General features: G+C 40.1%; 1 protein-coding gene across 1 annotated transcript in view; it reads right to left on the bottom strand.

Moving 5' to 3' along the window:
- LOC105004455 (small conductance calcium-activated potassium channel protein 2) overlaps nt 1-11416 on the bottom strand; it is a 41284-nt gene that overhangs the window by 7699 nt on the left and 22169 nt on the right. The window contains exon 3 of the mRNA XM_010862072.1: nt 2916-3043. Coding sequence (XP_010860374.1) covers nt 2916-3043 — 128 coding nt within the window. The remainder of the gene's footprint in view (nt 1-2915; nt 3044-11416) is intronic.

Here is an 11416-nt window from a genome sequence, read left to right as displayed (position 1 = left end):
TGATGATCCCCAAAGACAGACAGGGTCCTAAAAAGAGGACACAGGCCTGCAGAGTTAGGCATCCATCGGAGACTAGAAAGTCCTGCGTCTGGGAGAGAGGCCATGAGGCTTGGGAAAGAGAAGGAGAGCTGAGACAGAGGAGGCTGGTAGAGGGGACAGAGCTACTGCAAAGCTCTCAGGACAAATCAGAGGAGAGCAGAGGCCAGGAGAGCTCTAGTGAATGAATGGGTACATTTTCCCTCAACTGGCAAGGTCAGATTGCCCCCGCTGCTGATGGACAAGGCTGGGCAGTGAAGGCAGTAAAGGCCATGCCCGTAGGAATCGAGCCCTGTGTGCTTTCCTTTATGACTTCACTAAGTTCAAATGAAAGGTAATTATGCATAATTAGAATAATCTAGCCCCACCCAGCCCATCTACTTTTCACAAAGTTGTAAGGACCCTCCCACATCAAAGGAAACCCCATAGTCCCAAGACTAATTTACAAAACAATTTATCTTTGAGTTGCTTGAAGCTCATCTGCTTTAGAAGTACACACAGCTACAGAAGAAACAATGAGAAATGTCTGAAAGAAGCAGAAGAATCACCTGTGGCTTCCTCTGCCCAAAGGCAGCGTGCTGAAAGACACATGACACCTACACCATGAAACCCTTCACATCAGGTCAATACGTCTTGTGGCAGTATACCAATCGCTTAGGAACAGCTTTTATACTTAGTTTCCCCAAATATTTTTTTGCCTTTTTATTATAGGAATTTTCAAACCTATAGCAAAGTTGAAAAAAATTTTACAATGGATATCCCTAAGTTGTCCCCCAACGTTTTGAGTGTGAATGTATTCTGAGCTTAAGAGGTCTATGACAAACTTTTATAAATATATGAATAACCACCATTTATATATGGCTACAGAATTATGAGGAAAATTGTCAAAGCATTTATTTGTTTCAGTTCTATGAAAGTTTATCAATGCCATCAAAGGCAAGTGTCACATTTCATTATATATTGGAGACATGGTACACTAGCAGGAAGAGACACTAACACAATCCCAGAGGAAATGGGATGTGTGATTGCTGAACCCAGAGACTGACCCACTGGCTCAATTCCACGTCACCTCTCATCCTTTCATCCCAGGACACTACAACTTCTCACAACCACAAAGGTAAGTTTTCTTTTTAATAGATCCGAACAAAATAGGTTAGTATCGAAACATTCAAGTACAAAGAAAGAACTCTCCGCAGTATGCCATGTGTACCTCTTGTATGAACGCTGAGGTTACTGTGTTGTATGGTTTGGGGGGGCATGTAGGAACGATCACTCTACCAGGAAAGTTTACCAGGTGACTCTTGAGGGGGAGGTGAAAGCTTAGCATCGCTCAGGGGACCCACTCTCTTAGGTCTAAGCCTCAAGAAATCAAGATGTGTCGGTGAGCAGTCCAGGTGTGGTGCCTAGCTTTAAAGGTAGCTATGACTCGAGGAAGCAAGTTCCTGCTTGGGAGCTGGGTCTCATACAATGTTCCTCTCTTTCACTTTTCTTCTTCGCCCAGACTTGGAAAGAGTACTACCTTAACATTCTTTTCTTTGTAATGTGGAAAATGCATAGTTGTGTGTGTCCAGTCAAGTTACAGAGTTGAAGCAGAAATAAGGTCACTCTGGGGCTGGTGGCAGTGAGGGAAAGGACCCGTGTGGATTGCTAAGACGGCAGTGAAGACCAGCTACTCCGCTGCGTGTGCAGAACCTCCTATTTTAGAGCTTGGGTTCTTGAATTTTATTTTCATTAGGGAAGGGAGCAATTTCTGTAGAAATACATGTATGTCTATAGACATAGACACATTCCACATTTTCAGTGTTACCTCCTTAAAAAGGGCAGTGGATGGGCCGGTGGAAAGGTAGAGATGAATGCTTGGTGATTTCCCACAGAATGTAAGTGTAATATACATATGAATTAGCTGAATAAGTAAAATGAAAACTTCAACCTCAAAACTTCCTGTCTCTGTGCTAATTAGCTCTGAGAAAATACATCTTACTCTCTAATCTGGATACCTAGTATTTACCTACCTTTCCATGATTACCCTGGTAGGCTGCCTGAGAAAAGCCAGTTTTCTGACCCACCAATGTGATGCATCTGCCCTTCTCCATATGGAAATGGCATTAAGATCAAGGCTGCATGACATCACAGCTGACACCCACATAATGTACTTACGGTAACGATGCTGCCAGCCTGGGGGAGAAAGACCTGGTGCTTTCAAATTATCATGGAAACTTACTAGATAGAGATGTGTACTTTAAAGCCTATGATGGTATAACAATAAAATGGTATGAATGACTTAGACAAATTGAGTAACCGTGGCTTGGATAAAGTCTGAATAATGACAGAAGAGCGCAAGGCCTATAGGAACTCTAAAATCAATAATGAACACATAGCATATAGAAAATCCCCCAATCCTAATTAAAAACTAATTTAAAAATTCAAGTATTAAATCAATTGCATGTACTACCTTCATATAAAGATGTTAGCAGTATGTTAAAAAAATCCAAGTAGATCATAAAATGTTAAATTTCTTTCAAGGTTTTGTACTAGATACAAACTAAACATCTTAGAGCAAACTGTATGAATAAATAAATGTAAAAATAAGATTTTAACTGAAATTATTCCTTCTATTTAAAAAGAGAAACTGAATAGACACTTTAATTAATATATTATGTGGCTATTCTCCCAATAATAAATGATTTTTCATCATAAAATGAACTGACAAATGAAATTCTAAGAAAATTTATGGAATTATTAAAATGCCAAAAAATGTCTTCTGGGAACAAACATGATAATGTTCTCTTTTTCACTCTCCCATGAAAGAAGAATAAGTAGGTGCAAGAATTAAAAACCAGAGATACCAATGCAGAATGAAAGTGAAGAATGGTACTTACTGATGAATAGCTTGCAAGAATTTCCGTTGATGTTTTCTGACTTTTGCATGATCTATCTTTTTTACTAGCTTTGTATTTTTGTAAATTAGCCATGTTTCCCTGAGTACATTGGCAGCTGCATTTTTCACCTGTTAGGAAAACAAACAAACACAGCTGGTGATAAGTTCCAGAGCAGAATCCTTTGCAACTTGGTTGGGGGTCTACTCTTCAGCCTGATGATCATGGTAAGCTCTAGCTCTGCTTAGTAACTCAAATTGTTTTCTTGAATCTGTGCATTTTGAAAAGTACCTACACCTGTCTGGGAACACTTACCTTGAAATATGAGGGGCTACTGATCTCTTTTTTGGGCTAACCTCTTCCTTGAGGAACCTTTCATTCACCACTTAAAGGAAAAAAAAAAAGAAGAATCTACTGTTTTCTTCACCTTGTACTGCAATTGTTCTCTCCATGTTCTTCATTTCCCTGGAGAAAGGCAAGATGCCAGAAGGCCAAGGTTAACCTTGTCCTTTGCAGCTTGTTCAGCATTTCTGGCTGTGCTCTACAGGAAGGGCATGTTACCACTGCTGAATGTACAAGGAGACCCAGTCATCCAGCCTCCCAGCGTGACTCAGCAAATGGCATGCTTGTTAGCACACTTTAATCAACTGACAGAGAGTCTATGTTGTCAAGATTTTGTTGGTAATTTAAATACACTGTGTTTCACATGGTCAGGACAAACGTAAAGGATGTTAGTGACACTGCCAAAACCTATTGCAGCTGATGGAAAGTGTGAATACTTTCTAGTGAGGCTTCAATCACTTGCTTTCTTGATTCATCTTTAAAAATCCCTGCAAGTCCTCCTTCTTGTTCATAAGACAAGAACTGATGACCCGGAACTTTCCATTGTGCTTGTTATAAGCTACTTATTCTGAGGTCGATCCATTTAATTCTTTTGAATGGTAGATAAAGGTAAGTTCTCACAAGGAGAACTGCAGGCTAAAGGGGGACTGGGTGGAGGAAGACAACTTTTTAAAGATGAAATAATATCATTTGCAGCACCATGGGTGGGCCTAGAGATTGTCATTCTGAGTGAAATAAATCAGACAGAGAAGCAGAAGCATTGTATGGCATCCCTTATACCTGAACTAAAAGCACATGATACAAATGAACTTATTTATAGAACAGACTCAAAGACAGAGAACACACTTATGGTTGCCAGGAGGAAAGATCGGGGGAATGAATAGTTAGGGAGCTTGGGATGGACAGGTATACACTAGATATTTAAAGTGGATAACCAACAAGGGCCAACTCTATAGCACGGGGAACTCTGCTCAGTGTCATGTGACAGCCTGAAATGGAGGGGAGTTTGTGGGAGAATGGATACATGTATAGGGATACACATACAATGTATATGTATGGTTGAATCCCTTTGTGGTCCACCTGAAATTATCATAACATTGTTAACTGGCTATACTGCAATATGAAACAAAAAGTTTTTTTTTGTTTTTTTTTTTAAGGCAGTGTCCTGGGGAAAGACAGAACAATGAACTGGGCTTCAGAAACAGATTTTAAGTACCTGACTTTGGACCAACCAAGTCAGGTCAAGGAGGTTAGCCAACCTTGCAGAACTTGAGTTTTTTCTAACATGAGAAGGTTAAAGGGAATTATTGTCAGTCCTTTTCAGCACTTAGAATTACAATAAGAGAGAGTATTATAATTTACCAAAACTATGGCCCAAGTAGGCATGTGTATTTTTCCACTTTAGCAGAAAAAGCATCGGCCTTGGTGGCTGATGGTGAATCCTTTTTCTTAGTGCTGAAATGCTTTCTTTTTGAATGAAACTGTACTGCTAGAACCCACTTTAAGAAAACGGCTGGTATCTTAAGACTGCTTTTAGTTGTGACTGCCTTTGGATATTCATTAGACTCTGCATAGGGAACATTCTCCAACCAACAGAAAAATGACTGAAACATGGGAGGCCGAACACCTGCAGTGCATGTAAGTGACATCACCACCACCCACAGTGAAGTGAAAAGGTGCTCCAGTTAACGCTTGGATCTTCACTCTTATGCAAACACATTTCTCTTCCTCAAAGAGGTAGGAGTCTGTTCAGAAGGCTCTTCCATCTGACACTGACATCCTTTGTAAAGGTAAGAAATTGAATATAGTGTAAGTTGCTCAGGTTGGAGGACCCGGCTTTTGTTTAATTTTTATTTGGAGTATAGTTGATTAACAATAATGTGTTAGTTACAGGTGTTCAGCAAAGTGATTCAGTTATACCCATACAAATGTCCATTATTTTTCAAATTATTTTCCCATTTGTTTTGTTACAGAATATTGAACGGAATTTCCCGAGCTATAGAGTAGGCCCTGGTTGGTTATTTATTGGAAACACAGCTGTGTGTACATGACAATCCTAAATCCCCAGTCTATCCCTCCTCATCCACCCTTTCTCCCTGATCACCATAAGTTCATTCTGTGTGTTCCTGTTCTGTAAATAAGTTCATTTGTATCATGTTTTTAGATTCTGCATATAAGCAATATCATATGATATTTGTCTGATTTACTTCGCTTAGTATGATAATCTCCAGGTCCATCCATGGTGCTGCAAATGGCATTATTTCATTCCTTTTATGGCTGAGTAGTCTTACTCCTTGGAAGGAAAGTTATGACCAACCTAGACAGCATATTAAAAAGCAGAGACATTACTTTGCCAACAAAGGTCCGTCTAGTCAAGGCTATGCTTTTTCCAGTGGTCATGTATGGATGTGAGAGTTGGACTACAAAGAAAGCTGAGCACTGAAGAATTGATGCTTTTGAACTGTGGTGTTGGAGAAGACTCTTGAGAGTCCCTTGGACTGCAAGGAGATCCAACCAGTCCATTCTAAGGGAGATCAGTCCCGGGTGTTCTTTGGAAGGAATGATGCTAAAGCTGAAACTCCAGTACTTTGGCCACCTCATGCAAAGAGTTGACTCACTGGATAAACTCTGATGCTGGGAGGGATTGGGGACTGGAGGAGAAGGAGAAGGGCTGGATGGCATCACCTACTCGATGGACGTGAGTTTGAATGAACTCCAGGAGTTGGTGATGGACAGGGAGGCCTGGCGTGCTTCAGTTCATGGGGTCGCAAAGAGTCGGACACGACTGAGTGACTGAACTGAACTGAATATCCCATTGTATATATGTACCACATTGAGGTTGGTTCCACATCTTGGCTATTGTAAACAATGAACGCTGGGTGCACGTATCCTTTCGAATCATGGTTTTCTCTGGATATAAAACCAGGAGTAGAATTGCTGGATCGTATGTAGCTCTGTTTTTAGTTTTGAAAGGAACTTCCATACTGCTCTCCATAATGGTTGTACCAATTTACATTCCCATCAACAGGGTAGGAGGGTTTCCTTTTCTGCACACTCTCTCTAGTGTTTATTGTTTGGAGACTTTTTGATGATGGCCATTCTGACTGGTATGAGATGATACCTCATTGTAGTTTTGATTTGCATTTCTCTAATACTTAGTGATGTCGAGCATCTTTTCATGTATATCTTGGCCATCTGTATGTCTTCCATGGAGAAATATCTATTTAGGTCTTTTGCTCATTTTTTTGGTTTGATTGTTTTTGATATAGAGACACATGAGCTGTTTGTAAATTTTGTTAAGAATATTATCATTTCATTCTTTCACATGGAGCTGTCCAGTTTCCTGGCACCACTTACTGAAGAGACTGTCTTTTCTCCATTGTATAGTCTTGCTTCCTTTGTCATAGATTAAGTGACCAGAGGGGTGTGGGTTTATTTCTGGGCCTTCCATCCTGTTCCATTGATCTATATTTCTGTTTTGATGACTTCAGCTTTGAAGGAGGACCTTGTTTTTAAAGAGTGGAGAGGGAAGTGACTGACCAGCACTGCCTGGGGTTGGGACAGGCCCTTCTCCACTTAGCAAGGAGAAGGGCTGTTTACTGGAGGTCTCAGCTCTCTGAGCAGCTGTACTGCCTGGAAGACTGGTAAGGGATCTGATACATCCTCCCTTCCTGGTTTTATCAGCTCAAGACGAACACAGACTGGCGAGGCAGCGAGAAAACTGGGTAAGCAGTACCGAGAAAAAACATGTTGAACACAGGAGTGTTTGGAACAGAACATAGCAACCAATTTTGGTTTGGATTCTCATCTACAAAGAGCAAATGTCAAATTGGTTAAGTCCATAAAATTTTCAAAAATGATCCAATGCTCGTCCTTAATGTATTTTAAAAGGTTTTTTGAGATGGTAGAGGAATGACTGGAGGGGAGTAGAGACGAGTTATATGTGAGAGTTCTGACAGAAAACTTGCTCCTTGGAAGGAAAGCTATGACAAACCTAGACAGCATATTAAAAATCAGAGACACCACTTTGCTGACAAAGGTCTGTATAGTCAAAGCTTTGGTTTTCCCAGTAGTCATGTACAGATGTGAGAGCTGGACCATGAAGAAGGCTGAATGCCAAACAACTGATGCTTTCAAACTTGTGGTGTTGTAGAAGACTCTTGAGAGTCGCTTGGACAGCAAGGAGATCAAACCAGTCAATTCTAAAGGAAATCAACCCTGAATACTCATTGGAAGGACTGATGCTGAAGCTCCAATACTTTGGCCACCTGATATGAAGAGCAAACTTACTGGAAAAGACCCTGATTCTAGGAAAGATTGATGGCAGGAGAAGAGGGTGACAGAGGATGAAATGGTTGGATGGCATCATGGACTCAGTGGACAGAGACAGTGAAGGACAGGGAAGCCTGGCATGCTGCAGTCCATGGGGTTGCAAAGAGTCAGGCACAACTCAGTGGCTGAACAACAACAACAAAGAAATTTATACTACTAAAAGTATTGGGGTGCCCAAAAAGTTAGTTCAGGTTTTTCTGTAAGATGTTATGGAAAAACCCAAATGAACTTTTTGGCCAACCCAATAGTAATAGTCTCCAGATGACTCCAACCCACTTCACAAGTATAAAGGACATGACATATTACTTTATAATTACTGATGAATCAGCAACATATTAAAGTCATAGTTACTAAGGTAAAATATATTTTTAAGTGAAACAATACTTTATAAACCACAAAACCTCTTATAGCTGATTGGCTTTTAACTGAATATCTGCTTTGTTCAATCCTACAAGATACATAGAGCATTATATAACAGACTGCTTATAGATTTCCTTTGATTTTTACTACTTTCTTTTTCAACTTGTATATAAGTTATATATATAAATATATTTCTGTCTTTTTCTCTTTTTCTTCCTCTTGCTTCTTCCTTTAGGGGCTTTTATGAGTGTCTTCCCAAATTCAAGGGGAAGGAACATAATCTGCTTTAAGAAGCAGAAGGGCTTCTTAACTCTCCTTCTGATATTTACGGTAAACTGTTGCTCCATATACTATGGGTGATACCTCCAGGATGCCCACGGAGAAACAAAGGTCACTAAATCTGTGCAGCTTAGCAGGACGTGTGCTTTGTGCCCCTGCAGCAGCAGAGATGGATGTGCTTAGGGCCCCAACCTTTCTCACCAGCCTGGTCCTTCTTTAGACCAGGTACCTGGGGCAGGGTGAATGGAGCAGGGCAAGGGCTCCATGCATTTGTATTTCGACCCACTAGGGTACGTAGCCAAGCATGACATAAAAGCTATACAAAGTAAATCCTCTCGAATTTCTGTTCACTTGTTGAGAGACCTGCTGCAAGAGACAAAATTATATAACTGCATAATAGTGTTCTTATTATGGATCTGATTGAGAATTCTTAACAGGATTGGAAACACCCACTGTGGACATTAATATGTATAATTATCCTTCATGGTACATCTAGCGACTTGAAAAATTATGTCTGGGCTCTCAGAATTGCTTGTTTTCAAGTTTCTTTCCAAAACGTAAGTAACCAGAGGGCCAAACGCCAAGATTTCCTCTTGGTTCAGACCTGAATGTACAGTAATAGTGATATATTTCCCAAAGCTTTAGCACAGTAAACAGACTGTCTCTGTAAGGTGATTTGCTAGATATCTGTTAAATAGCTGGTCCTGTCTCACTAAGCCTAGTGATAAGTTATCGCTATTATGCTTTCTTTTTGAAATTCTTAGAATATTCTGGTTACATGGGCCACCGGCCATTTTTGAATTGCAGTGTGTCGTGTAAACGGTTGTAACTACACAGGACAGTCCTCTGAATGTTAGTGCCCAGTGAACTGTGTGTTCTACTTTCAAACATTGCATTTTGTGTGATGAATGTCATCCCACAGAGATAAGATTTCTATATAAAATTGTTCCTCAAACTTTGTGCATGGGGAATAATTTTTCATGGAAATTGTTAAGATACACAATGGAAGACTTGGAAGGTTACATTTTTTCCTGCAAGAGTAATCTATCTTTTAACGTTCATATTGCTTTTTCTTTAGGGTCATATTAAGATTTCAAAATGTTGTGACCATTATTACTCCTGTTGACCATCAGGAGTGCTTCAGGGAATGGTTGTAGTTTTCTCTAGCAATAAGGAGCACCCTTGAATTTGTCTTTTGAATCTGTCATGTTAGTAACTATGTATGGCTTTTAGGCCCTTCTTTATTAAAAATTATAAATGGGCACTTAAAAATTCCATAAATAACTAAATGGAAAGGAATCAATTCCATTCATTGATAACTATGACAAATGACATTCATTGATAACTGTATAAAATAATGCAGAGAGAACCACAAAAAAGGCTATTGTTTTCATATATTGTATTGAGTATAGTAATGGAATGGCTCTCATAAACTGGAAATTTATGTTTGATTCTAATGCCATCTTAACATTTGCTCTTGTGCGTAGTGACATTTTGCCTATAAAAATAGATCTGTCAGCAAGCCTGCTTGAGTGTCTTTTTCAGACCTATTAAAGACTCTGGTCACAAGAAATATTGCAAAGTAGCTTCAATTTTAAGAAAGTGAGATAATAGAGTTAAAGCATCATAATCATGATGTGTGTGTGTGCTTAGCTACTCATTTGTGTCTGACTCCTTGAGACCCATGGACTGTAGCCCGCCAGGCTCATCTGCCTTTGGGGATTCTCCAGGCAAGAACACTGGAGTGGGTTACCATGCCCTTTTCCAGAGCACTTCCCAACCCAGGGATCAAACTCAGGTCTCCTGCATTCTGGGCAGATTCTTTACTGTCTGAGCCATCAGGGAAGCCCAATAACCATGATACAGAATGTGAATTTTGAAAGTAGAACAGTACTTCTTACCGAAAAAGCTTTCTACAAACAATATGACTCTGAATTCAACATTGTTGTAGTTTGGTCTCTAAGTTGTGTCTGACTCTTTTGTGACCCCACGGACTAGAGTCTACCAGGCTCCTATGTCCATGGGATTTCCCAGGCGAGAATACTGGAATGGGTTGCCATTTCTTTCTCCATAATTCAACACTATCGATAGGGAATTTATCAAATATATATAAGAACTTACAACAGAAAAGCAGTAACGTCAGAAAACTTGATCAGTTTGGGGAAATCAGTCCTAGTCATTAAAACTAAAGGAAGGCCACTTAGCTCTCAGATCTAGATCCTTAAAGGAGACCCAAGTGCAACATTAGTGAGAATACAAGTCTTTTTTTTTGCCAAGCAGGAAGAGACACAACTTTCATCTGATTTGCTGAAGGAAGAGCATTATGAAAGTTTAAAATTCTCTGATCCCTGGAATACAGCTGCTGCTGCTGCTAAGTCGCTTCAGTTGTGTCCGACTCTGTGCAACCCCATAGACGGCAGCTCACCAGGCTCCCTCTTCCCTGGGATTCTCCAGGCAAGAACACTGGAGTGGGTTGCCATTTCCTTCTCCAATACAGGAAAGTGAAAAGTGAAAGTGAAGTCACTCAGTCCTTCAGAACCCCAACAATATTAGACTTATGTGGTCCCTTTTTATACTTCAGTAAATACCAAGGTTTCCCAATTATTTCCTGACTGACCTAAAGTTAGGAAAAGTTTAGACTCCATGTGAAAAAATAGAACTGACTTCAAGAATGCTTTCACTTTAAACCATGTCATTTCAGCTTCCGATGTCAAAGTAAAACTATTATTGCCCAACAGTGATAGCAAACAAGAGCTCCAGACAAGACTCAGAGTAGAAGGATCCGTGTTTACTTCCTCTCACAAAAACACCAAAATCACAACTAACTGCTGAACAACCATCAGCAAACAAGGACTAGAACCTACCAAAAAAGACATGCTCCTTCCAAAGGAAGAAGCCACAATGGAATGGCAGGAGGGGCTCGTTGGTGATTCAGTCCAGTCCCATACCCCACAGGTAGGCAACCCTCACATTGAAGAATAATTATATCACAGGATTCTCTCCCTCTGTTCTCCCATAGGAGTGAAGGTCTGAACCCACGTAGGGTTCCCCAGATTAGGGGACTGGCATCAGGAGGAGACCCCAGAGCATGTATAACTAAATCACTTTGCTATATACCTGAAACTATAATGACATTGCAAATCAACTATATCCCAATATAAAATGATTTAAAACAAAGAAAGAAAAAACGT

The sequence above is a fragment of the Bison bison genome, unplaced genomic scaffold (genome assembly GCF_000754665.1).
Source record: "Bison bison bison isolate TAMUID 2011002044 unplaced genomic scaffold, Bison_UMD1.0 scf7180017864476, whole genome shotgun sequence".
In the NCBI taxonomy this organism is placed as follows: Eukaryota; Metazoa; Chordata; class Mammalia; order Artiodactyla; family Bovidae; genus Bison; species Bison bison.
This window is presented reverse-complemented; position numbering and strand designations above follow the sequence as displayed.